The sequence below is a fragment of the Epinephelus fuscoguttatus genome, linkage group LG6 (assembly GCF_011397635.1).
Source record: "Epinephelus fuscoguttatus linkage group LG6, E.fuscoguttatus.final_Chr_v1".
Lineage (NCBI taxonomy): Eukaryota > Metazoa > Chordata > Actinopteri > Perciformes > Serranidae > Epinephelus > Epinephelus fuscoguttatus.
In genome coordinates this window covers 33,432,963-33,460,849 of record NC_064757.1, presented here as the reverse complement: position 1 = coordinate 33,460,849, position 27,887 = coordinate 33,432,963, and the positions used below count along the sequence as shown (strand labels likewise).

General features: G+C 40.7%; 1 protein-coding gene across 1 annotated transcript in view; it reads right to left on the bottom strand.

Moving 5' to 3' along the window:
* The window catches only part of tmem8b (transmembrane protein 8B), a 59,423-nt gene extending 31,536 nt beyond the window's left edge, over positions 1-27,887 (bottom strand). The window contains exons 1-6 of the mRNA XM_049579841.1: positions 27,715-27,887; positions 21,678-21,867; positions 20,878-21,085; positions 14,922-15,055; positions 13,765-14,033; positions 10,553-10,935 (exon numbers count right to left, since the gene is read on the bottom strand). Of these exons, the coding sequence (XP_049435798.1) occupies positions 10,553-10,935; positions 13,765-14,033; positions 14,922-15,055; positions 20,878-21,085; positions 21,678-21,867; positions 27,715-27,799 (1,269 nt within the window). The 5' untranslated portion in view covers positions 27,800-27,887. The remainder of the gene's footprint in view (positions 1-10,552; positions 10,936-13,764; positions 14,034-14,921; positions 15,056-20,877; positions 21,086-21,677; positions 21,868-27,714) is intronic.

The window sequence follows — 27,887 nt, the reverse complement described above, 5'->3', positions numbered from 1 at the left end:
ATATAGCACCATCGTCTACATAAAACTTTAATCTGTCCAAATTTTAATTTATGACAAAATTCCAGCAAAAACTAATGAGACTCCCATCAGCTTCAGATGTACTGGGTGGTAAGTGGTGCATAGCAAAGCTGTGTATGCTAACTTACTAAATTAGCAAGGTGAATATGGTAAACATAGATGTTAAACAGGCTGGCATTATCACTGAAAGGATGTTAGCATGTCGATGTAAGCCTTTAGTTCTAGTACAGCCCCAGGAGCTAGCCTGAGTGTCAGACTGAAGCTCCCAGAACCTTCAGTCTGACATCGCTTCCATTGAAGGCGATTTACAAGGGGGAGGGGATTTGATTTTTCCCTAACCAATCAGTAGAGATCAACAACTCACCCAGAATCTGACGTCATTAGTATCCATGCCTCGGGTGGGTAAACAAGCTAGCATTGCCCGTTTAAAATGTCTCCGTCGTCATGCACGCCCAGCTGCATCGCCGTTAAATCCAGTTTAGCAGCTTCCTTAATTTGGTCCTCCATTAACACGAGTAGTGGTGAAATACCTCGATAGCATCGTTAATGTGGTCTGTAGGATCTGTAGCGGTCGCCATTAGCGTGGCGCTGATTGGCTAATCGCTAGACCCACCCCCACCCCTGGCATTCATTGGTCCGTCCATCGTTTGGACGAGATAAATCGCAAATTCATTGCAGTATGCCAGACCAGTAATGCAAGCCTACTCAGTTGAGTGGGCGGGGTCTATGGTCTGGAACCAGGCTATCCCAGGAGCTGCTAGCATGGCTGTATAATCTAATTCTTGTTTTGCTTTTATTCAAATAAGAGTAATAGTCCTAAAATATATCGGCCCACAGAGTGGTCCATGGATATTGTTTTGCAGGCCAACCAGGAAGTTAACGTCACTGTTGTTCCACTGACAAAAACCAGTGGGATTTTCCACTGGATTTTGGATCATTGCAGAAAATAAACTCTGTGGCAAGCAAAAGTTCACAATTACACATTTTGTTCAGCAAGATAATTTTCACAAAGGAACACCACTTTTTTGATTACTGAAGCGTAAATGCAATTGCTATAAGTAAAAAGCTAACGTCAGGCTATAAACGAACTACATCATGGTCACATGACTAAATGTTGCCACTACAACAGTCTCATTTAGCCCTTTTTGAGATACGGAAAACCTTTAAAATTCCCATGTGGGGTATTTACTGCTGTATTTTATCTTGTAGAACAAAACATGAAAAATCTCTGAAGCTAACCAAACCTAAACAAAAATCCATAAAAAAAAAAAAACATTACCTTCAAGATGAGGGAAAGGGAGCTGCAGAAATACTAACTTATTTCTAGGTTTTAGACAAAACAATATTTCATTTCTATGATGATTAATTTTTTTCTGCATGATATACCTGGACCCCATTGTCCCAAAAGCTGCCTTTTTAAGCCTGTATGACTGAGAAGCTTCATGTGAAGAGACAGCAAGAAATAAGTTCTCCCAAAGTTGTTGCCCCTCCCCCTGGCCTAGATAAAGTGACACCTAAAACTGAGCCAAAAAAAAAAAAAAAAAAACAACAAAGGGAAAAGTATTTTTTTGTGTGTGTGTTGTGGTTCAAAACATCTCATTACTTGTTTTTCTTGGCACACAGTAAATCGAAAGTGATGACATCACTGTGCATGAGGAGGCACGCAGGAAGGATCCAGCCAAAAATAAAATAGGCTTTTTGGACACTTGTTTTCTTCTGCCTCGAGCAATTAAAACAAAGACATAAGGATAAATAAACACGCCTGTGGTCAATTTAACTATATGACATATATGGTGTGATATCATTCCTCTAATAAATCAACATCACCAATGGTCCTGGAAACATTTCTATTTCAATCCAAAATGAAATCCCCCAAAGTGAAATTCACAAACACCCCTATTTAGTGCAGAAGCCAGAAAATAATAATACCTGAAATAAAATTCTTTTTGATTACGCTCATGATACAGGTCTGTTCTGATTAGTAACTTTAGAATTTACTCCCTGATGCTGACATTGTATTGAATATAAGCTCAACCTTAAGAGTTAAAATCCCTAATACAGTTTTAAATGATCCCGCCACATGCTTCATGCCCACCACCACCTCATCCCCAAAGGAAACATATCAAATTAAGATGCTCTCAAGATAGAGATGATTATTTTGTGATATGTTAGATCCATCTCAAATCTATCATCTGAAGCATTCATCTGCTGTCGACACCAGGAAATGTCTTTGTTTCGACTCCACTCTGCCTGTCTGTGCCGAGTTCAAATTAAGATTTTACCGATAACTTCGGAGGCTCGATTCATCTTCCAGCTCTGTCTCATAGGATGTGTCCTCAAGCTGGATGCTGACCCTGCTCCCTGTACCTACGCTGTCCGGTAACAAGTGATTCCAAAAGGACTTCAATCGCTTCTTAAAATACCTTTCTGTTGTCAGGGCATTGTTGGTAATTTATGCTTGGCTCTTGGTGTGCTCGCCTGTTTTTTTTTTTTCTTTTTTTTTTTTTAATTGCGTGCCCTATTTTAAATTCATGCTCGGAATTTTGATGTTAATTTTGTTTGGGGTTTTATTTATTGCTGTTACTTGTAAAGCACTCTCTAACATTGTTGTGAACATTGCTACATTAATCATGTTTAATATTGTGATTTATATGCCTGATCCATTATGCAGCTGTTAGTTAGGGATTGTGGAACGTGAGTTGCAGAGGCATAATTTAATCGGGGGCACTATCTTCCAACAATGCAATGCTCAAGGTTACTGACTGAAGCGAACTACTGTAGTAAAAGCCCCAAAGTAAACATCCCTTAAAAACAACTGCTACAACAGGACAGACTTCTGACTTCAGTGCTCATAAAAATGCTTTCGATGAATGCCAGTTCATCTCTGTTGTGTACTCATGTGGCTTTTTGCTTCCCTAAATTTCCCAGGAGTTACCCTGATGACATGTGCCAAGCAAGACACAATGCCAACTGATGCAGAGACACGATGAATGGATGAAGCTGGCATGTGTACTATATGCTGCACATCCCAGTGCTCAAACTAATTAAAATAAACTCTGTGATGACTTTTAATTTTGCTCAGTAAAATATTAATCTGTCTTGACATTTCCCCCTCTGAACATACCAATGAAACAAATTAAAAATTGTTTTGAAACAGTAGTAATGCATTACAGTGATAATATTACTTTTTGTTTTTACAAGTAGTTTAATAAAAAAAACTGATATAACTTCAGTAATAATATTACAGTTACCCCAAAAACAAATAACTTGTTCCAACCTTACTTCTGTTGTCACCTCCCTACTGAACACAATCTTAAATCTTCTGAAAAACCTACAACAGCACAACAAAGTAAAGCTCTTGCAAATTCATGCCACCAAATGTGAGCCTTCCTCTGTCACGGAGGATGACTGTAGCCCCACACTGGCTCAACAACCACGACTGGATTTTAACATGGACAGCAGCAGGTTACGAGAAAGAAAGGACTAATAAAACTGGTGGCTGGATATGGTGGATAAAATGGTGCCTATCTCCATGACTGACTTTTCATCTTTAAGACAGATCCTTGGGAAAATACCACTCGCAGGCAATAAAAGACCCCCAGGTAAAAAATCATTTGCAAGATATCTATCCTTAGCTGCACTAGCTGGAGATAACTCTGACATTTACACAGAGGCACTCATGCAAAGTCTGGATTCTGAGGAGATAGGACACGATTACCAATTTTGTGGAGTGTGGAGTAATATAAAGCGTATTGTGACAAAATACTGTTGGCAAAAAGTGATAAGTCAAGTGATAATATTAGGCTACTTTTCAGAAGTGTAACAAGTAATGAGTAATAAAGTAATTTTGGAGTAACGAGCCCAACACTATTAAGTCATAATTTAGACAAATAGATTAATGAGCAATGAAGGAATAAAGCATATTACATTTTTTGTATTTGTCTATTTCTTCATTTCTTTATTCATTTATCTAAATCTATACATTGTAGGGCTGCCCCCTAATAGTCAACCAAACGTTAGTTGACCAGAAAGGCCATTAGTCGGCAAGATTTCATTGGTCGCTTAGTCGCAGAAAAACTACAGGAACAAACAACGTGAAACTCTATTAGGAGCTGCGTCTTGTCAAAATAAATCAAAACCTATATGACTGGACCATCTTGGAGTTAAATTTGAAAAGACACAGGAAGTGGCCACGCTCAGCAGTCAGATATGTTTCCCTTCTTCTGTAAATATTCAGTCTGATAAATACGGAAAAGCTGATAATTCTAGTGCAGGCCTAGAAGAAGATCAGCTCTGCACTCAGGATTTCAGGTAAATAGGCTATACGATGCTTGTTAAGGTTGCTTAGCAACCTCAGATGAAACCTGCCGCTGTGCTCTTGAAAGCTTGTACAAAAAAGGCACAAAAAAGCACCCAGCACCAGACCTCGTGTTTCCAGGTGGTTAAAGACACAGCATGTGTACGGCCCCTAATTTCCAGGGCTGGTACATGCGGTTATTCCACAGGCTAGTTAATAACATGTCGGGCAGGAAATCCAAAGTGTGGGATCATTTTGAGAAGGTGAAGGACGAACCCAAGTTGATATGTAAACTCATCTTCATTGGTCGACTACAAACATGACGTATCATCTGAAACATGGAAGTAGCTACATGCCCATTAGCCCACAGCGTCATTAACAGGCGGCTCGCTCAGTGTGTGATGTGCACTTGTAGATAAAATATAGGCCTATATTAATGAAGCTTCATTAGTACGGTTTTGTATTTCTCTGTAATGTAGCACAGTGTTAACAATGTTACTGATACTATTCTTTCTCACACCTTCAACTCAAACCATTGTGTCGCCCCGCCCAAAATATATCATTTAATAATTAAATTAATATTGTAAACGTGCGGGCGACTAGTCGACTAATGGCCCGAAATGACGACAATTGGTTGACTAGGAAAATTCTTATTCGGAGGCAGATTGTTTTACTCCCACATTTCCACATCTCCTGTGTGATAATGAGAGAAGTTGTCACACAGCTATATTAGCTGATAATATGTGTGACAATAAATGTGGTCATAAATATATATGTACATAAATCATTATCATAAATCATTTTTTTTCAAGATTTCTATTTATTAAATCATTTTTAATATATCAAGCTAATTTATTATTTTATTTATCAAATTTATCAGGTCACTTTTGGGCTCCCATACTCAGACAAAATGTGCATTACTGTGAAAAAACAAAACAATTGTGACGTATAAAAGCTGACAATTGATACAGTCCCAGGGACTAACGCTCATTACAGTGCTTACAGTGTCTTTCTCTGCACACAGTAAGCCCCACCTGAAGAAAAGTTTGAAAAATGGATCTAAAGCGATTAAACTGATCCACCGTCAGTTGAGGTATCAGTGGAAATAAAAGCCATATGCATTCCTTTCACACTCCTTCACAGAGAATGATGCAAGGCAGACAAGCAGCTCCAGCTATTGTCTCCTAAAGCCCTGCAAATCTGCCACAGTCCCCCACTGGCAGCGGCTGACTGGATTCTGCGCCTGTGACAAGCGAGTGACAGATCATCGCCGAGGGGGGAGAAATCTGTCCATAGAATAATATAGCATGACAGTCTCTCTGAAGAATACATCTTGTGGCTCATACAGCAACAGCAACCAGGTTTCATCACAGCATACTGTCTGTGACATCCGCAGACTCCACTGAGTTAAAATCAACCGATTATACACACTTATGGGCTTTGGGGTGGTGGGTTGCAGAGGTCAGGGTGTTTCCCAAGATGCATGAGACAGGGAAACACCCAGAAGGTCGCCATTACAGGACTAACACATAGACAAGCAAACAGAGGTTCTCCCAGCGACTGTAACTTTCTATTTGACCCCAGGACGATCTCTCTGAGGTGACAGTAAGCCACTGTGTCACCACATCAACCAAACAATGAATCAATAAACCATCAGATTCATTACAGTCAATTATATCCTTTCCGTTAAAGTCAACTATTTGTGCTTTTCTCTGACATTTTGGGAAATAAGGCCGTTTGCTTTCTTACCGGGGGCTAGATGAGAAGATCGATTATCAATTTCATCTCTGTGTGTTCAGTGGAGATGAAAGATGTGTTTAGCCTAGCTTATCACAAAGTCAGGAAGGGAGGAGAGACAGCAATGAGGCTGCATGATAACAACCTGAAGCCTGAGATTTTTTCACGCCGGGCTGCAACACATGATTTTTTTGTGTTATCGATTAATCTGATAGTATTTCAATGATAAATCCTGCCTCAGAGAAAAAGTAAAGTTTAATATCATAGAAACGTAAGGAAAGCAGCAAACATTCACATTTAAGAGGGTGGATTTATGCTTAAAAATGGCCTTAAGGTGAAGTCAGTGATTCTGGAGAAAAATTATTGATATTTGAACTCAAAACCCAAACAAATACATCCCTATCGTCCGTGCTCCTTCACAAGCTCTATTATCATGATGTTGCTCTGTTCCTTGTGGGGATAGATGTGGAGGAGGGAGATTAGCCAGCATAGTGTTGTGTAGCTAAGTCCGAGCTACTTTCTTTGTTTCACATTACACGACTTAATTTTAGCTAGCGGACCATGACAAGATATTTGCTGAATTTAACAAAAAGTAAATTTGATTAGCATCACAGACTGCACCTTTAAACGATACAAAATAAGTTGCTGGTTCATTTTTTTGTCAATTGACAAATCAATTAATTGACTAATCCTTTCAGCTCTATTTGCATGTTTTGTATTGATGTGTTCAGAGCTATTAGATCGTGTATTGAAGCTTTTCTAGTGACTGATGGCCCAGTCCTCTGCAGTGGAGGTGCTGCATGCAGCCATGGGAAGTTGCTCTTTTACACTTTCCACACTCTCACCATGACTCCAGCGATTACTGGACAACAGTAATTGGTGGCTGGCATGTAAATAGATCATTTTAAAATCGAGAAACAGTAGTAAACAAAACAAACTCACCAGGAGCTCTGTTCAGCAGATCTTTTGGAGCTTTTGATCATTGTCTCCACGGTCATGAAACTTTCAATCTCGACTTTTAAGAAAAAATTGACAAAAAATGTGTACTTAAAGAGCTCTGAAGAAAATGGGAATTTTAAAGTGAAAGTTCACCCCAAAGACTAAGATACACATTTTTCCTCCTACCTGTAGTGCTGTCTATTAATACAGATATTTTGGCCTGAGTGTTGGAGTGTTGGAGCTGTCAGCCATAGACATGTCTGCCTTCTTCCCAATATAATAGAACCAGATGGCACTTTGCTTGTGGAGCTCAAGTCAAACCCCCGAGAGGCTTGTACTCATGCCAGCGCAAGATGTAAACATTAATGGTGCCCTCCTGGGCTGAGCTGAAATGTTAGCTGGCTCAGCGGTGCTAGGTGAGCTAGCGGTAGATGCACTCTTCCTTCGGCACAGTGATATGGTTGGCAAGTGTGGTTTGGTAGGAAAAAAAAAGTTCCAAGACATTGCTGTTGAGTTTTTCAGAAGTATGTTTTGGCACATTGAACACCACAAGCAGAGTGTCATCTAGTTCCATTATATTTGAGAGAAGGCAGACATCTCTACGGTTGATATCTCCAACACTCTGCAACTCACACCAAAACAACAGACACTGATAAACAGCACTACAGGTAAAAGGAGAAATATGTATTTTTGATTTTGGGTGAACTGTCTCTTTAACATCTGTGATTCCATGACAACTAAGCAACTCCATCTGCTGAGGAAGATTGTGATTCAACAAAAATCAGCAGAACAGCTACTGAATGGAGCGTGTTTTGTTCATTGTGGAGTTGTTGGAAGGACGTATTTTTCCTCATGTTTCTGAAGGCCAGCTGTCTCCTCCTGCCTTTTGTGCTAAGCCACAGGTACTGCAGGCTAAAAATATCCTTGACCAATATCTTCTCTGAATGCAGAGAGATGAAACTGATATCAATCTAACTCCCAGGAAGACGGCGCAAAAAGCATATTTCCCAAAATGTCAGGATATGCCTTTGAACTGAGCAATCAAAAGATATTTGCCGGGGTTTTATGCTTCATCCTCTTGTTACGTCAACACTGGCTGGCTTGCTTTCTATTAGGAGTAAAATGTTCAAAAGTCCATCTGGCAGCCTGCAGCTCTCCAGTTTCTGGCTCCCCATAGACCTGTAGAGCCACTGCAGGTGCATTCCTAATGCCATTACTATCTGAAGGACAGCTTAACAAAGACATGTCAAATCCTGCTTGGCTGATATTTGCATTTTGTTCGCTCTCAATTAGAGACATATGTCACAAGCCCAAACACTGGCGCCTGTTTCATTGTGAACCTTTTCAGCTTCCACAGCAAAGTCTATGACTATACAAGCATCCATATTTAGCAGCCTAGCTCCGCCAGACATGTTTCCCAGTTCCCCCGTGCCAACTGTTGCATATTTACTTAACTGATTAATCTGATCCTTCGCAATAGTAAAGCACACAGCACATGAACAGTGGAGGTTGACAACAGAGCACTGTCCAACATCTTGAACCGAAATGTCTCCTTCATGAAGGTGTCTGATGAAGACTATTTAACTGATACACCAGGAGTACAATGGTTATACAATACATAAACCCATATATGCCTATTTGTCAAGCATTGTCAAGATATACAATAAAAACAAGGAAGAGGACGCCTTGAAAATGAGATGGTACAACTGAAGGGCTTACTCCTAATAAGGACTCTCCAAGAAAACATAGAGCTCCAAAAAGTAATGAGTTGGCGATGTGACAATAAGTTCTCCTCGCACTGAGGCAAATCTGAATGTATTGTTTTTGGATCAAGGCATGAATTAAGCTTTTCTGTGAGTGCAACAGAACAAAGACACAGGAAAAATATTCAGTTATTTGTCTTGGATGTGAACTGGAGCAGTGTATGACCAGTGGATCTATGGCCCCCTCTGTCACTGGGAAGGCCCATTCAAAGACACAACATGTGAAGAGGAATATCCAAGTTCCTCCATAAGAAAACCAAGACAGCATTAGCTACATCATTAGTTAAATGCCACAATGATTACAGCTGCATGATGGTACAGCGGTACACCTAAAAGAACAAAAGATAAGCTTCAAAACGCCCAGAACAAACTAATGAGAGTCGTCCATTATCTCAGCCCAAGAACACATATTCGCTCAAACCATTTTAAGACAAGTGGCTCCCTGTTGAAGGTAAATCTCAACAGTTAAAACTTATCATGGTATATACTGTAAGACTTCACAAGATCTATGTCAAAACTATTTTACTGGGCATGTTCAGTATGTTTGGGATGCTCATGGCCTGAATACAACGGCTAGTGTGTGTACTCTGAAACAGCCCAATCTACAAAGTACAGCAGGGAGAAGCACATTCCTCTACACCGGGGAGAAGAGTGGAATAAAATCCCAAAGGAATTTAAATCTGCCCAGTCTCTGAATAGTTTAAAAAAACCCAGCTGAAACCATGGAAAAAGTTTGTATAGTGAAATGTCCTTTCCAGGACAAGTGTAAGCTTCTGGTCTTGTTTCTGAGTTTGAGAGTTTTTTTATTGTCTTTTATGACTGTATAACATTGTGTTTTATGTCTCTATATTAGGTGTATAAATGTAAAGATGACATATAAGTAGCATTTACATGTCATTCCCTATTCCTGGCTGCCTCCTAGCCTTGATTTTAGGACCACAATGCAAATAAATCATGTGACTTTACTGTACCACTCTGATGCATTTTATGACTGTGTGCACATTTGTGTATTGTATTTTAATTTATCAAATAAAAGCAATGAATTAATCAGTGCTCAATCTTGTCCAGTCCTTAATTTTTTGACATACTGTATAACTGAAGCTAAACTGACATCTATATAAAAAATAACGGGTGTAGCTACCCCAAAATCACACATTGGTTTGTGGACTCCTGTTTTGAAGTCTTCAGTTCAGCATTTCAGTAGTCGCCATCTTGGTTTTTCGGAACCAGAAATCACCATATATGGGAAAGAGTGTCAAGCTGTAGAGAGTGAGGGGTGGATCTGACTGAGATGCTGAGGACTTGAAGCCGCCTGCCCTTAATTATGCATAACTTTAAGCCTTAATTAAATGTAAAATGGGTGAGTTATATAAAGATTCACTCCCCACAGAGTTGTAATGAAGGGGGAAATTAGCTTTTGAGACCAAAACCATTTTTGTACCAGGCTGTAAACATGTGTATTTCTGCTGTTAAGTTTATCTTAACATGGGGCTCAATGTGGATTGACTCGCTTCTGTGGCCAGCCTCTAGTGGCCATTCAAAGAACTGCAGTTTTTGGCACTTCCATTTTTCATCCCCAGAGGCTGCCACTTGAAATACATACGTATAGCCAACTGAAGTACCTTGATTATAAACATAAGCATGTTGTGATGATAGATTAAAATATAATCCCGTTTTCTTGAATTAAAAACTGTTTATACAGTCAAAAAAATTTTAATTTGTTTAAATGTATGTTTACGATTGGATCATGAATTATACCTTTAAAACAAGCAGTAATAGCGTCATCGGAGCAACTCACCATGTTGAGTTTGAGCTCCATGTTGAGGACTCCTCCACTGTCTAGAACTGGCATCAGGTTAATGGCGAACACAGCGGCCCTGTCCGGTGGGATCGATATATTTGGACCAAAGAACACGTAGAAGTGCACAGAGAAGGTGTCCAGCTCGTTGCGCAGAGTCGGACGGATGGGCCAGCACTTGTTAGTGTCGGCGGTGGGGGCGAGGTAAATGATGCTGTCCTCTGAGGTGTGCAAGCGACTGGCATTCTGTGACAGGCTGGGCAAGGAGGCCATGGACAGCGTGTCAGAGAGGGAGAAACCCATCGCCGTTCCAAAAGACTGAGGCATGTTCATGGAGGAGCTGGGCTGAGCTTGGTCCTTCGACAAATTGGACTTGGAGCAATCTAGTCAGAGGAGAGAGAGACATGAGATTCACAAAGGAAATCAATCCAACTGATTCCAGTAAGATGGATTTTCACTGGCTTGTTGCAGGAGCATTTAAAAATGCACCTTGCAACATCTTGTGTAATGATCTCTACCATAAAGTCAAACAACCGATCCTCAGCAACACTCAAACTAACAGGCAATAACCAAGTCAGTTATTTTACTTGCGTTATTATGCATGCTAAGCAACCAAGTCTTTTGCAAATGTTTGAAATGATCCCCTTCGGCTGGCTTCCATAATGTAAACAGCGAGGTTCAGCGCTGTACACTGCTTTTTAATGAGACAAAGATTCACAGTAATTGCAAACAGTATGCTTTCACTCAACACAAAGCAACTCTGCAAAATGGTCATTGATGGCAACTGGCAAAGCACCATCACATACCGCCAATCCCCAAGGGCAAAGGATTTCAAAGGCTTTTCTAGCTCAGCCTCGTTTGCATAGTGTTGTCTCTGAAAGGGTTTGAAGTATTTTGATGTCCGCTCAGGCAGCTGAAGCACTCCTAAAAATACCGAAATACCAAATACGGCTGGCTAGAGGCAAATGTAAGTTTGGTGGAAACATGAAAAATCTGTGTAAAATCAGTCCAAATATGTAGCGCATGCTTATGTATGCATATGTGTGGGTGGGTGGGAGTGGAAGGGAAGTGCGTATCGTTTCATAACATTCATAATCCAAAAGCACTGGGTTCATTTTTCTTTTTATACACAGCCTAACACATACATTGTCTTCAATGCCCAACCACCTATTGAGGGCAAGACACCTGCAGTGAAAATACTGTATAAACAACAATAATAAATAATAAAGTGCAACCTAGTTTCACCACTTCCTGTCTAGCCAGAAAACATGATATCTGTAAATTGGACTGAATCCGAATAAGGGCACATATTTCTGAGACGGCTCATAACAACAATAACAGCGAGAGAAGCATGAGAAGGTGAGGACTCCAGATGGTCTTTTCCCTGAACCTGAGGTGTTCTTCAATTTAAATCCACAAAAGGTCAAGTAAGATCTGCCTGGCAGGCAAGGGGGAGAGACAGAGTGTGAATAATTAGTGTCTGTGTTGCCATGGTGACAAAGTGCACTGTACAGTGTCCAACAGAGGGAGGAGATCGCTACATGGGAGAGGACTTCCCACAGATTTGTGAGCCATCCCTGTGGAGTGAGCACGAAAAAATATCTCAGCTCTCCACAACCCCAAAACAGCATGTAGCACTTAAGCATGGTATCACTGGCCTCTTAGCAATCCCATATGAATCCCCACAGTTTGGGCTCCAGTCTTTACTTGAACAAGCCTCTTAATGGTCCGACTGTGTCTGCCCTCCCTTTCTTCCCCAACAAAACATGTTTTAAAAGACTGTTGCTTTGATTCAAGGACAAAATCACACGTAGGAAACAGTCGCCTTCAGAGAGCACCTGTGAAAGGAAGCAAAAACCCTTTTTTGACTTAATTTTGGATGTTAGGTATGACATGCTGCAGAGATCTGCTTTGAGCCTTTGTTTGGCCCTAATTTATGAGTTTACAGAAACCACCCTGGTATCATCTTGAATTGCACATCAAAAGCAGCAGGAAGAAAAATTATGAACAACACTGCAAGCAAACAGCAGATTGTGGTGATAAACATGATCACAATTCATTTTAAAATGATGAGAGGAGAGGGAAATCGTCTCATAAAGCATTAAATAATTTTGTTTAATTGGTAAAATACACTTATTTAAACGGTCTGCACAAAAGCCTGATGGGACGAATGAAACACTGTAAGGTTTTTTCACAGTGAGACAAAAAGCAGGGATACCAGAGAGCTCAAATATCGTGCTTGAATGTGAAAGCATTAAAATAATCTACAAGTGATAAATGTACAACCAACCAATGACTTTTGCCACAGTGGTGATTATAAACTTAAGCAATAAACAGACCCGTTATGAAAAAGTAGGGACTCATTAAGGTTTTAATTTCTGCTTCTTTGACGTCTATGACTAATGCCTGTTTAAGTGGTTGGATTATATTACAGATAATATGAAATATATATATATTAAGGCCCGGTAGATCAAGATCAAGATCAAGCTACTGGGTGTATACAGTAATTAAAGGTATACTACGCAGGTATATCTTTTGTTGGTTACTCTTTGTGAACAGCATTGCCAGTGAAAGTGAAAGCCAACCCAGATTCACTCTCATCTCTGAACAAGCTTTGTCCGCTTGGCGTTTCGCCTCTCTATATTTGCTTTTTTCCTGCGCTGTGTCTGTGATGTTCATAGCTTCCTCTTGGATGCCCGCTGCTTGCAGCCTGGCACCTGGGTGGCTACCTTTTTATAAAGTCACAACCGCACCTACTCCCTATTATTAGCTTGGGGCTACACGCCACTGCCCAAAGGTTGCAGCCCAGAGACGTCCCTAACACAGCAAAACAAGATGGAAATAAGAAGACACAGGCAGAGGGCAGGCTCTTTGGAGATAAATACACTGCCACAAACATCTAGTGGTTCATGAGTGATGATTGAGAGGGATTTCTTTATTGTTATACCTCTAAAATCTACATGTTTCAAGGACTTTCAAGGATAAGATGAATAGATGAGAATGGGTATTCTGTTCTCATCATCTCAGTGCTTTTAATTTAATGTTAAGAAAGCATTTTACTGCTGTGTTTTGCCACATGTACAGTCAGCCTTGAAACATAAGCTCTGAGGCAACTGAGAATCAAAACAAGCCAGAAATAAAATTCATAAGAATGAAGGGAAAAAAAACCCTTAAGGCTCATTAATCACATTTTGACCATAAAACACACTCACCTGTGACCTGCACCCCGATACGGAAGTAGACGTTGCAGTTACTTAGATATCTCTCCACCAGGATGTAGTACCATTGTTCCCAGGCAGGTACGAGAGTGTCTAATTCACAAGGGTTCCACTCCCTGCAGTCGAGGGCACTTGAGTTATGCACTGGCGGCGCCCGCGCTCTTATCTTCAAAACCACAGGACAACTGTCGCTACTCTTGTTCTTGGTGCTGCAGTTTACCAGCTGAACTTTCACCTTTGATATATAATTGGGGATGAACACTCTGCACAAGCACACACATAGAGAAAAACACACACACAGAGACATGTTTTAGATGATAATAATACCAACCCAGGCTTTACACTGTATCAGACAGCAAAATGTGGAACAGAGCTGTAAAATAAAGTATTCAAGTTAATGTTTATTAGCTAAAAAAAATGTCTAAAAAGGCCCCAGTAATTATTCCCAGAAGGAAACAGCATGTCTTTGTCATTGCAGTTTAATTATGTGAATTACTTTAACGGTAATGTAACACGTACTTTGCTCTAGAGCAGGTACCTTTGTAGCAACTTAATATCTAATTAAATGCCAGTTTCAGTTTCAATTACTGGTCTTTTGGACATTTTGCCCATTTTCTCTTTAATAAGAATACTAATACGCTGCAGAGGCTGGTGTTTTAAATAAAAAAAAGGATAAAATTTTCACACATACACACACCAACAACATAATTAAGATATAAATATATTGTATATAGTATTCAATAATAAACTAATACCCTTCACATCATTAGTTATCATGCACAGCTCAGTAACGACTCTCTTTCCTTTAGGCACCTTCGAAAGATCAGAAGCAACAGAAAACAAACGTTGAAAATTCATATTCCTCTGCTCACAAGACTGAGGTGACTTTTAGAGAAGGGGAAGTTAATAAAGATGTGCAGACTGTAAGCACACACTTGGAAATTGCATCTTTTTAAAATGAAAATGCAAGATAAGCTTACAGAGAAGGCTCCTGGAAAATCATAATTTAAGAGGCAGGTGAGGAGCAACTATGGAGGTTGACTGTGCAAAATAAAGGGAATTTTTTTCTTAGATAGTTCAAGATTAAGGACTTAATTTAAAATCCGACCCATCCTGACTGTTGGTTTTGGAAGCTTAGTTGGAAGACTTACTTATAAAGTGCAGATCTGTTATGGATGGGGATCATCTGGTCGATGAAGTAACCGGGATAAAGCACTGAAATCCCAATTAGCCTCTGGACAATGAGCTGAGGCTGGAACAGATACTGGCATTCTTCAGAGAGACCCTGCAGAGAAAACACAGCAGCGGTTCAGATGGTATTTTAGTGGTTAACTCACCAATGTTTCTTAAAAGCTGGTAAGGAGCAGATTAGATATCATTCAGACTGGCTGAAAATTCCTAATGGACTGTGTGTATAAAGCCTGTCACAGCCTCCTGGATTAATATCACTCTGTCCTCCCTCTGCCTGCCACACAGCGTAACACACACCCACTATTTCACTCATGTTGTTCTGAACCATTAATGCTTGATGTGCATTACTGTGTGAGATGAGCCGAGCAGACAGAACGACTCAGAGCCAGGAGGCCGTGTATTGTTTCCACACATGATCCGCTGTAAAAATTTGTTTTAAAATGGAATGGGGGCGTCTTTTGCACCCGACTCAAAAGGACAGGTGTGAATGCCAAATGAGGTCCTTCATTCCTGTCAGCCGATCACTGACCCCGCCTGCTCGAGCCACAATTACCGTGGCATGTCATTAGTCGGGAGCTGCCGAGGTGACCCTTTGATTTATTACAGCCTGTCAGCTGGACCTGCACATGTGTCATGTAGAGCAAGTTGTGTTTTAATTAAGGCTCTCAAGTAATATGGGGCTTTTAAAGCCCAATGTTTTTACACTATAAGTGCAGACATCTTTTGATGCCGTTCAATAGCTTTAAATTTGACCGTTTTCATGCCAGAAAAGAAGATATAGGTATTAATTTATTTCCATCAGGAATTCAGTCTTGGCAGGATGTTAAAGCCTCTAAAACCCAATTTAGGCCACGGAGCACTAAAAAAACCCATTGAAACCCTGACTAATTGCATTACTTTAGCTCTTTCAGTCAGAATGACCCACTGAGACGATGCAATTTTATGGAAAACTCTGGGGTACACACTGAGCTCCCACTTTATTAGGTACACCTGAACAATCTAATGCAATCCATTGCAATAGTGCTGCAATGATTGCAACATTTGAAAGCTTGTGTACAGCTTTATTGAACTCCATGGTCATTTTCGAGTCTGTAGTAAGTGGTGCTGTTGTACTGAACTGCATTGATTTGAGTTGCATTTACACATTTAAATGAGACAGAAAGGAATCCCTCCCAGTATTATTTTAAAGAGACATTTTTCCCCAAATCAAAAACACATATTTTCTTCTAACCTGTAGTGCTATTTATTGGTCTAGATTGTTTTGGTGTGAGTTGGAGAGTGTCAGAGATATAGGCCGTAGAGATATCTGCCTTCTCTCAAATATAATGGAACTAGATTGCACTCAGCATGTGGTGCTCACCACACCAAAAACATACCTCTGTAAAAGTCAACAGTAATAATCCAAAGTAACTCACAGACCTTGTTGTGAGCAGTTTCATGTTGGAGCTACTTTCTTTTCATTGAACTACACCCACCGACCCCCTCAACATGCAGAACAAAGTGTGCATCTACTGCTAGCTCACCTAGCACCACTGAGCTAGCTAGCATTACACTAGCCTCTGGTCCGTGAGTATATTAATAATAAACATGAATGGTGTCCTCCTTGGCTGAGCTGTACTGATAGCTAGCTCAGCAACACCTTATCACATATCGACGTTTTGGTCATGGACTTTCGACATCCCTGGGTGCGTTGGGACGCCGTGTCAAGTTCTGCCTGTTACATGCATTGTCATCTTTCGAAATACACTTCCGTTTTCACAGGAAACTTAACATTTACGTACAGTCTCTTTCAAAATAAACACACTATGTTGGTACAACACCATGAATTGACTTTTTTTTTTTTTCCTTCAACAACAAACACACACAATTGGGTTTAGGCAACAAAAGCACGTGGACCCATCCACCACCCCTGCCGTCCACCCCAGTCGGACTTTCACCACCTTAATTTTCGCCCTTGTCCCGCCGCATTTCCCCCAAACGCGTGCTGTTAAACTATAATGGCAATCGGCCATGTATCATGCCGACGTTAAAGGGCGCCTTTTTCCGTTGATTTCTGATGCTGCCTAAGCGCCAGATTTCAATGACTTTTAAGAGAGACCGGGCTCAGCTCAGTGGTGCTAGGTGAGCTAGCAGTAGATGCACACTTGCTTCTGTTCAGTAATGGTTGGCAGGTGTAGTACCGTAGAAAGAAAAATAGTTCCTATATGAAACTGCTCACAAAAGGTCAGAGGAAACACATGTATTTTTGATTTTTGGGGTGAACTGTCGTTTAAAGGCTCACATAGGAAAGGTTTATTGCAGGAATAATATGTTAAATGGCTTTAGACTTTATCAGCTAACACTGCCTTTGGTCTTTGTAGGAAAAATTATACTAATTTACAAAGGATATGAACATATGAGTTGTTTTAATGAGTGGAAAAAAAGATACTTAATTGCAGCTTTTAAAGACTGTTTTCTATATTTGCAGTCTGGGACCGGGGCCCCATTTTACTGACAGCAGACGATGCAGACTGGCCAGCATCCAACATTTAATAAAAAGCTAATATATCATGTCAAAGCTTGATTTTAATGATCATCATAAAACAGTAAGATCTTTTTAAGTAATGGGTAAGTGAGAGAAAAGAAACCCCCTCCAGAATTGTGATTGATGATATTAAGAGTTAGTCTTTCTCACTGAATTCCCACAACCGTCGCTTTCATGAATATGTTACTACAGCCTGGAACTAACTAGTGTCACCATTACCCAGATACAAGATAAAATGGTTTCCCTACACCTCAATAAAGTTGTAGAAACAGAAGTCTAAAAGATGGTTGGATGCATGGGTTATCATTTAATATAATTTATTACTTATTCCACATTCATTTTCTCTTTGTATGACGTGTAATGACTTTATAATCAGGATATGGTACATCTGGTCCTCATAAGCAAATGATGGAAAAAGCATCTTGTCTGTAACCAATGTTGCTTTTTGTCTTCTTAAAGACATTATGGGGTAAAAAATAGATTAAAGAAATAGAAAAAAATGCATTTAACTATTTGTTATTCTACGAGAGAATACAGATAAAATTATTTTCAGAGAGATTTACTCGAATGACACATATGATACTTGTTTGCTTTGACATTTCAGCATGTCAAAGAACATCTGACAGAAAATACAGTCCATCATTGCTCCTTCCTTTGTGTTCCTAAATACTTATATCCTGTGTGCTAAGTTTAGTATTTGACAGATATCGTGATAAATGCAGCGTGCATCCCCCCCCGTTCTGCTTGCATTGCCTTCACCCGTGTTTCCTTTCTGAACTGATAACATCACATCTCGGTTGCTGAAAAAAATTGCCTCAGAAAGCAAAATGTGGAAAAGGTGTTTTATTTCCATCTGCACAGTGCTGGTCACATTTTAGCCACAGCGGCTTCTATTCTCAATGCCCCCAAAGCAAACCAATTATTTTGTACATGCAATGTTGATAGCAACTTTTGATGATATTTTTGATTGTTGTGTGTTCCAGGTGCACTTGTGCCAGCCAGTGGAATCCACAAAGGAAGCACAACTGAACACCATGCCAGTCACAAATAAATTGCCTGAAATGGAAATCAGCAGGTGTTTTTATGTGGCCAAAACAGGAGAACATGATGAGATGAAGAAAAACTCTCTGACACTGTTCTGCCTCTTTAAGCTCGGCAGCACGAGCAGGAATACTAATCCCAACCAACACTTACATCATTTCTATCATTACACGGAGTTAAGTTACCATGAAGAAAACATTTTAGATGTAGATCTCATTTAAGTTATCTTACATAACACTTTCACATAGATAAGTGCCTGTTTCACCAGTCTCCATAGTGAGTGATGGTTAAAAAAAGGCAGTGACTAAAGCTTTTTATGTGCTGCTTTAAACGGCTGGTGCTGGATGAGATTTCTCTTCTTTGGTTCCAGACATGTTGGTCTTTTGGTCACTTTTCCACCACTTTCACCAACTCTGACTTATCTCAACAACTATTGGATGAAATTATGTAAAGATATTCATGAGGAAAAGAAGGACAAATACTAAAAACTTTGGTGATCCCCTGACTTTTCCTCTAGCAACACCATGAGGGCAGGTTTTGGTAGTCAATTAAATGTCTCAACAGCAATCAGATGGACTGCTAGGAAACTTGGAGAAGGCATTCGTCGTACCTAGAGGATAAATCCTATTGATTTTGGTGATCCCCTGACTTTAGCTACCTCCACAAGTTGGTAAAAAATTCACTTATTGATTGAAATTGTTGTGTCTAGCATGTGACTTTACCTCTAGCGTCCTCATGAGGTTGACAATTGTGGTTTGGAGTGGAATGTCTTGACAACTTTTGGAAGAACTGCCATTAAATTTGATTCAGACATTAATGTAATAACTTTGGCAAATAGCAGGTAAAAGGATTATATTTGAGTTTCATCAAATACTCTGTTTTTTGACTAAATACCTGCAAAGCTAACATCATCCGAGGCAGCCTCAGCTATTCTTCGTGTTCAGTGCAAATTAGCAGCCCGTTCTCATCCCTAAGTCATCGAATAATGCCACTTTGTCAGTGATATTGGCAAATTGCAGTGGTATGATACGCAGTTGGACGGCGTTAGTATCTGACGCGGCCAGACGAAACCTTTTGCAGTGCTATGATACGCCACCAGACTGGATGCCTTTAGGTGGAAATGCTGCTGGTAACAATCTAATATAAGGAGCTGGAAAGTCCTTTTAGGGCAGGTTGGTCAAATACATCACGGACTTTTACCCAGGAGCCTGGCGTTCGCTTCCTGTATGAATGTAGAGACAAACCATGATGGGGTTTTTTTCTAAACCTAACCATGTGCTTTTGTTGCCATCCCAGCCTTGGTAGCAGCATGCTGGAACTTTAACAGAAGATACAGAAGGATACATAGCATAATGCATAGACATGAAAGGCCACTGACAAAGTGGTGATATGTGACGACTTGGGATGAAAACATGTTGAAATTAGCAAATATTGTGATGCTATTAAACCAAACTAAGATCCTTAACACTATAACTGCCAAAAATCTTCATGTTAACATTAATATTGTGAGTGTGCTAGTGTACTAGTGTTAGCATTTAGCTCAAAGCTTTACTGTGCCAACAATGCATTGTCATCCTAGGTCATCAAATACTGGCACTCTCACATGTGATTACAATGCCAAACGCACACTTTTACGTCTCTATGAGATGCACTCTTTAAATTCTGTATGTGACAAACAGCTGTCTCAAGGGTAAAACTCGTAACATTTGATTAAAGTTGTCAAACCATCACAGTCAGGTTTAGGCAACAAAACTAAACTTTAAAAAAAAAAATACAGCATTTTGAGTTAAAATAAGTACGTAATGTGTTGTAAATACCTCACGAGGGTAGTAACTACATCACGGACGAGACTCAAGTAATGCTACGTTAAAGAACCAATGACTTTGGGTTTCACATGAGGCACAAACAGCAGTCTCTTGTCTCAAAGTCTGTGTTTGGTTGACTCATCCACCCCCACCTCTTCCTTCCAGCCTATATGGACCTTCTCACTCTTCATACTACATCACTTACTCTAATATTGCTGGTGATGGGTTTACATTGGAATTAGCTGAAAGCCCTGTGCCTTCAGCATCCGTATCACATGCCGAGGGGTGTGAAGAAGTGTTGGTTTTTGACGGCCAGGCAATGAGACCAGGCTGGTGCCAATTTATAATCTCACAGAGCTGCTACCATGGCTGTAGATACTTTATCTTGATAAAGGATGAATCTGGTTGTTAACTTAATCAGTTACAGATAAGAAAAAAACAAAGTGGCCTATGTTAGCATCAACTACGCTGCCAAAATCACAACTCAAAGGTTCAAATTCTAACATAAAACTTTGCTGTTTATTTGTGATGAATGTTCAGGCTCACCTTGACTGAGATCTTGCCCTCATCCTTGGGTAAGTGTGCGGCTAGGAACCAGTCTCCAGGGAGCGGGCTGGTCACGTTGAATGCTCCTGTTGTACGGTTTGGTAGCGTCCAGGTAAGAGTCACAGCAAAGGATCCTGGGACGACTGTGTCCCGGGGGAAGCGGGTGTACAGGGGGTTTATTACTGGAGGAGCTCCAGACCTGAAGTACCTATTAATCACAAAGCCAGAATGTATTCTCTGTTAGGCCTAATATTTTCTGAAACAACAGAGGCATCTGTCAAATACAAAATCCATCCATAAGAACAGCTGATAGCACGAGCACAGATGGCTTCATCTATTTAAAATATGAAAAATTCGAATCCAAAACATTAATAATCATAACCAGCTCTACAAATATGAATGTGATAACCATGCACACGTCAATCACAACGTAACAAGGACACAGAAAAGTCACCTGAGATGGCAGCTCTCATGACAAACACTGCTTACTAATATGATAAATATAGACAGGCAGAATTAAAAGTTAAATGCAGCTAATGCTTTAACAGCAGTTTCTCCATATGTCAAGGCTGCCAGTAATAGCTGACGCCGCTCTGGTTTAACCAGCTGCTATAACCCTTTTCCCAAAGGTAGAGCTTATAAGGTGCTTATTGTTATCTTTTTATACCCTAGAGAAGGAGCAGCTTCTACGTGTCTAACTTCAACAAAAGAACAACAAAAGAAAGGCTCTGAGCTAAACACAAGCAGCTCCAGAGACAGGGGGGGAAAAAAAAGATGTTGTGACAAAGTCATTGTCTTACACAGTCACATTGCGGTTTGGGCAGCTGTCTCCAAACGTGCCCCCTTGCTCCTTGAAGGTGATGAGGTTCCATACGGCCATCATGGTGTCGTCAGGCACATTGAAGTGGAACAGTTCCACACTGGCAAAGGAGTTGAAAGCATTCAGCTTACGAGGCGTACGGGTGAAGTATTCAGTCACAAAAAGGCAATCTGTAGGGAACAGAACCAGAGGAAAACATGTCTGAGTATGTGTGAGCATAAACGTAAGAAACAAAAAGAGACATCCTTATTTAGATAATTAAGTGTTGCCTTCATTTGATCAACAAGATTAAGAGTCTACAGCCATGCTATTGGCTGTGAGGCTGCACTTCTGCACAATACTGCTTTGAGCTTTGAGCTTTTAAGAACCAGTTTGCTTTTACACGGGCTAGAGAGCTACATCAATATGTCACTGAACACATCTGTTTACATCTCTGTTTTCCCAGCAACGCTAGCGCCAACTTAAAGCACAACAGTAACAATGGCTGATGACGTTGTTTCTTTACAAGTGTTGCTTTTGGTTTTGCAAACCTACATTGGCATCCACACACGACTGGTGTGACACATTCGCACTGCTCATCTTGATTGCTATGGCTGAAGATTATGTTCCAGAAGTAAGTTAATTATCTAAAATGGTTTGATTCTTATTAACAATGGGCATAAGATGTTAATGTTAGCCTTGTTAGCCTAGCCTGGCTAGGTACTCTAGCACCAACTATGCTGGTACGTATATAAATTGCAATTAAACAAATGTGTGTAAGCACGCTAAAATGTCTACAGTGACAATGCTGTGCAGTCGCTAAGCAGGTAGCCTGCAGTGTAATGCCTACCATGTTTACAATCTAAATTTAGTGTGTTAGCATGCTAACATTTGCTAATTTGCACAAAGTACAGCTGAGCATAGTCATTAACCAAAGTATCTGTCAAATTTAAACTTTGACATGATGATGGCACCAGATGAAAAGTCAAGGTACCTTTAAAGTAATTATGATTCATCCTCTGGGAACCAGGAGTGTCTGTGCACAGTGTCGCCTCCACAATGGGGCACCAGGGGGCAGTGTCCCCTCCCTTGTATAAAGGCATATCATTGTCTTCCTAATCACACTTTCACTTGAAAATCTGTGGAAAAAACCTCCTCCTGTATAATCCACACCCCAGGAAAGCATTATCTTCATTTAACAGTCATTCCGCAAATACAAACACAGAGATAATTTGGATATTTTGCCTGTGTCGTCAATTTGCTGTGATCTTGTTACGTATTAGCTTATGTCTGTTTTGAATAAAACGTTTTAGTCCTTGCGTGTCCTTGCATTTATTTACACCTAATGGATTTCTCCTTGTGTTTTTGTCAGCTAACGCAACAGGAACGCTCTATTTTGTGATTGTTTTTCGTAACATTTTCTCTTGTGGAGCATCCCCACGCCCACACAAAAGAAATGGCGGAGACCTTGAAAAGGTCCAAAATATGGGCCCTCTCCAAATCTGCTTTAACTTTTACTATTTTCTTCAGGATCTCAGGATGATATCAATGCATGTGCAAGCTCTCTCTACTAGATTTTTTTTTTTTTTTTTTGCAACGGTTGCATATAAAAAAGGAAAAAAAAAGGCTTATACCATTTTCAGGAGAGGGGGTATTCATAACTAAACACATTACATTTCACTAAAGCAATAATAAATACAATGTTTGTTTTTGTTGTTTTAATAAGTAATGGGGGGTATTTTGTTGGTCTCCATGGGCCCCCCTAGCAGCTGAGCCCCAGAAGGCTTGTCCCCTTGTTTTCTCCTTATGGGAGGCCCTGAGCATACCACCGAACGGTCTCCCTTCACTATGTATGATTACGTTGCCACTTGCCAGTTATTTGATGCCCCTCTCTGCTATAAGCCTCGTGCCCCTCTTGAGTATCTGTTCTAGCGCCAACACGGTCTGTACCAGATGTTTGTGCCAATTTTTCCAGTAGATGTTGAGATATTTCACAGGCTATGTGAACATTTCTACGTACTGGTGGCACAAGATAAAAGATCACGAGATCACCAAAGTCATTAGAATTCATCCTCATGGGAACTATTGATATCTGTACAAAATTTTAATGGCAACCCTTCCAAAAGTTGTCAAGAGATCCCAGTCTGAACCAAAGCGCTGGACGGACAGACCAACATCGCCATCCCTAGCCACACTGCTAGCTCTGCTGACAATGAGTTAAGACTTTTGCTCATAAAGACTGAATCCCAAGAACAAACATTTTCCAATTTGTCAGCACTATCATCCTTGTAAACAGAACAGAGGCATAAGCAGTCTCTGTGTCTTAAGTCCATAATGACAAGCTTCCCCTTGAACCTGGCAAACTGTAGAACGCTAGATCATCTAAATATGTGATCACAGACTTTAACTCCTTTTAAAGCAGCAGAGGGAGATGTATGTATGCAGGCTCACTCGCGTCCTGCATAATGTCAAATCCTTGGATTACATCCACCAAAGGCTCTGCATATAAAAGCAGCAGAACAAGTGGCAGGTGTAATCTGCCACATTACCTACATGAGCCATCAAGCTACACCCAGCGGGTGGGCAAAATGTGGGGGAAATGGAGTGTGAGTCAGTTAATTGCTATACTAGAACACACTGCTTCTCTTAGATAGGTGTTATCATAAATACAAACATAAGTAGATAAAAAAAAGACAGTTGGGTTTCATTAGAACAATGTGGAGGCTTGATGTTTCACTGGAGGAGAACATTTGTAGCACACTCCCTTTGTGTTTATGCATTTCTACCATCTGTACCTGGAATACCTGTGGCGATGGTGTTCACTGCTTTGTTTCTTTTTGGAGGTAATTTCTCCCACCTGCACTTTGTACAAATGTAGTTGAAACTAGGATATCACTGTTAAAAATGAGGACGCCATGAAAAGCCTGTGCCTCTAAAACAGCATGAGCCCAATTCATTTAAGAGTTGTGGCGACACAGTAAGCGAGCTGAACTGTACTAATGCTGTCATTTGCAGCTGCACGCTTTGCCACTGCTTCTGCCTTTTACCTTGATGACGGCACGGAGTACAGAAAAAAAAACAACTGACCCTCCACAGCGACAAGGCGCCGAGGCGTGGATGCATGAAGGAAACGGTTTTCTTGAGTGTGCAGTGTGTTCTAATGTGTGTTAGGAAAAAGAGAAAAATGGCTCTGCTCTGCTCCTCTCCCCCACACTATTACCAGTCCTCAAAGCGCGCGCTGGCTCTCACCTATGGAAGCAACCTTGAATACTAAAGACACAGGATAAGGAGGCAGAAACTCAGAAGAATGAAGCAATCTCGCTGTCAAGAACTAAGGCTTAATCCCATACAAAGCTCCCAGCCTTAATTTCACTCTCATCCCAGCCTTCCTCTGGTGAGCTATCTGCATTATATGTGAGCCTTCTTTACATTAAGGTCCTTTCCCTTTCATTAAATGGATACATATGACTGAGGCTGAGGAGGAGCAGGTTTCATGTCACCGACTGAAGTGCTAAACTCAATAGGTGGAGTGTGGCACTTACAGAGCTGGAGCCTTCAGTACAGCTACCGTATGTTCTGCTTGTCTGATAAGACAGAAACACAGCGACAGCTCACAGCTTAAAAAGACATTGTAACCAGTTGATTACTTGTTGTTTAAACAGATGTTTGAAAGGAAAAAATCCCAAATTATGCACATCTGGATTTTAAAGTCTTTACAGCAGGACGAATTGTGCATCGCCCGATCTCCAGGCAACGCAACCTCACAAGAAAGTCGCCATTTATTAGAGCAAAAATAAGCTTCCACACGCTCTCTACATCAGTGGTTCCCAACCTGAGGGTCAGGACACCCATAAGGGGTTGTGAGATGATTACGGGGGAGTGGGGACTCAGAAAATCTAATTCCTGCTGCGTAAAATTCAGTTTATTTTTCCTCAAGTCTTTGCCTTCTCTTTTATAGTTTTACCTTGTCAGTGTGGAGATTATAATTACATATTGCAGTTAAGGGAAAAGCACTCTTTGATTGAGGCGTGCACCCTGTGATGGCGTTGGCAAGTAGACGCTTCTTTGTTGTTAAAAAACAAATTTCGGAAGCAATGGTTTTAATAGCTGAGAATGTTTCATACGTTCCCTGTAAGTGTTGATGATGTGCACTGGGTTATTTTTATCTCAATTCATTCTCCTACACACCTGTCTGTACAGAGGTGTGCAAAAATGCATTGATTTTATTCGTCATTCATGTCAATGGACTGTAAATTTCCAATAAACTATTGAATAGCATTTCAATAGTAATCGTCACAACCTTGTGTTTGCCAGATTCCACATCCCACAATTCTGTAATATGTACAGTACACGCAGGCAAAAGACAGGCTTCATTTCAAGCATATCAGCATCTTTGCTTGTTGTGACAAATTGAACACATGCCTGAAACCCACATGCCAAGCTATTATTAGAAAACTAGATTAATAAACATGCATATCTATTTTTAACCTCCCTCTATGTGGGAAAGAAAAAAAAGACCCTGCAAAGGAAAAATGTCTCAGTGACAATCCAGCAGCCACACGCTGTAACTGCACCTAACATGAAGGTGTAAACACGCCACACAGTATTTAAATATGCTTGTTTGTTTGCCAGCTCAATAAAGACGTTGAAAGATAAAGGCAGCAGAGTGCTTACAGGCGTTCTTACAGCGAGGTTGTGAATTCAGTAATCTCAGTAATCTTCAATGAGCGCCTCCCAACCACTGTTTTACTCTGTTAGAGGCTTAATACAGACATAATCCTGCTTTTTGTCATCCCAACTGGAGATTTACCCTTGAATGCTGAGCGGGATCGTCTTTAAACTTTGTTTTTTGGGAACAGCGGAGGTAAAAGCTGCTTCTCAAATTTCCTCCTCTATTAGCATGATGTTGAAGGATTTTAAAAGACAGAAGAACCATCTGTAACAACAATGATTAAAAGGAAAAATTTGGCACACCTTAGCCATCAATTCCCACTCTCAGTCAAACACAGCATCCTCACTGGGTAAAGTGACTTCCAGCTGATCATAAAGACAATGAGCATTCAAAATAAACAAACAAATGCACTGAGAAATACATTAAATTCTCTGATATCACTGGGAGAAAAAGAACCCCAGTAATCCAGGGAAAAGAGGGCAAAGGGGGACACTGATCTCACTGACTTCGACCAAGTCCAAAGATTTACCAAAACCAATGAAGAGAAACAGCAACAAGTCTGTCAGGTGGACTGCAACATCTTCACACAGACCTCTCAGGTCTTCCGTGACCACAGCCAGTACAGCATGTGCTGTAGGTATGGATTCATTGTTGTCTCACAATTGAGCTCTGAGGTTTTTGTTTCACACCTCTGTCTTGAAGCAGCACAGACGTCTTGGTGGATAGAAAACACTCTCCATGTCTAGCTTTGTTTCTAAAGGAGAGAGAAATATCTTGTACTTGTTGGTCACATGTAATGATAACATGAGGCGGAATTAAAGGGATTTAAGGGTTTAAGTTAAGTGAGTCTGTTCTCCAGTTAAGGTGCATTCAACACAGGACATAACAACTTAAACATTGCCCCAGCGTCCGATGATACATTTGCATGAAGCCAGCGTGTCTTAACTTGTCTCTGCCTTCTTTAACAAAGCAAAACAACCCCCAAACAAATAAACAAACAGCAACAATGCAAGCGTCCAGCCTGATGTGCTTCCCTGTGGCCACACATTCAGCCCCGAGTATCGCACCGTACAACCTATAGAAGCATCTGTCAATGTGTTGCGTGCCATAATTAGCAGCAACCTTCCCCATGCGTCACGTAACTGAAGCCAGCCTGTGTTCTTGGACACGGTTTTGTTTGCTGGTCGAGACTAGAAGCAGCGGCTGTGGATGTTTTAGGAGATTGAGAAGCACAAACGGGATCCGATGCTGCCGCCGCCGCCGCTGCTGCTGCTGCTGCTGCTCTCTGGGAGGATTTCAGCACCCCCGAGAAAAGGAACAGCTCCCCGTGAATCAAAGCAACACACACTGAATGGAAAGCACTCACCTCCAAGAGCGCACAGATAGGTGTAAACAAGCAAGAGGAGCCTCGGAGGGCTACATCCTGAGCCCAGACGCTCCAGTTGCCACATCGTTAGAAGCAGAATATTATGTGGAGGGCTACAGCCCGGGTGCAGTTCTCAGTCGCTGTGCTGGTCTACATTTTTTCAGATTTTTGCC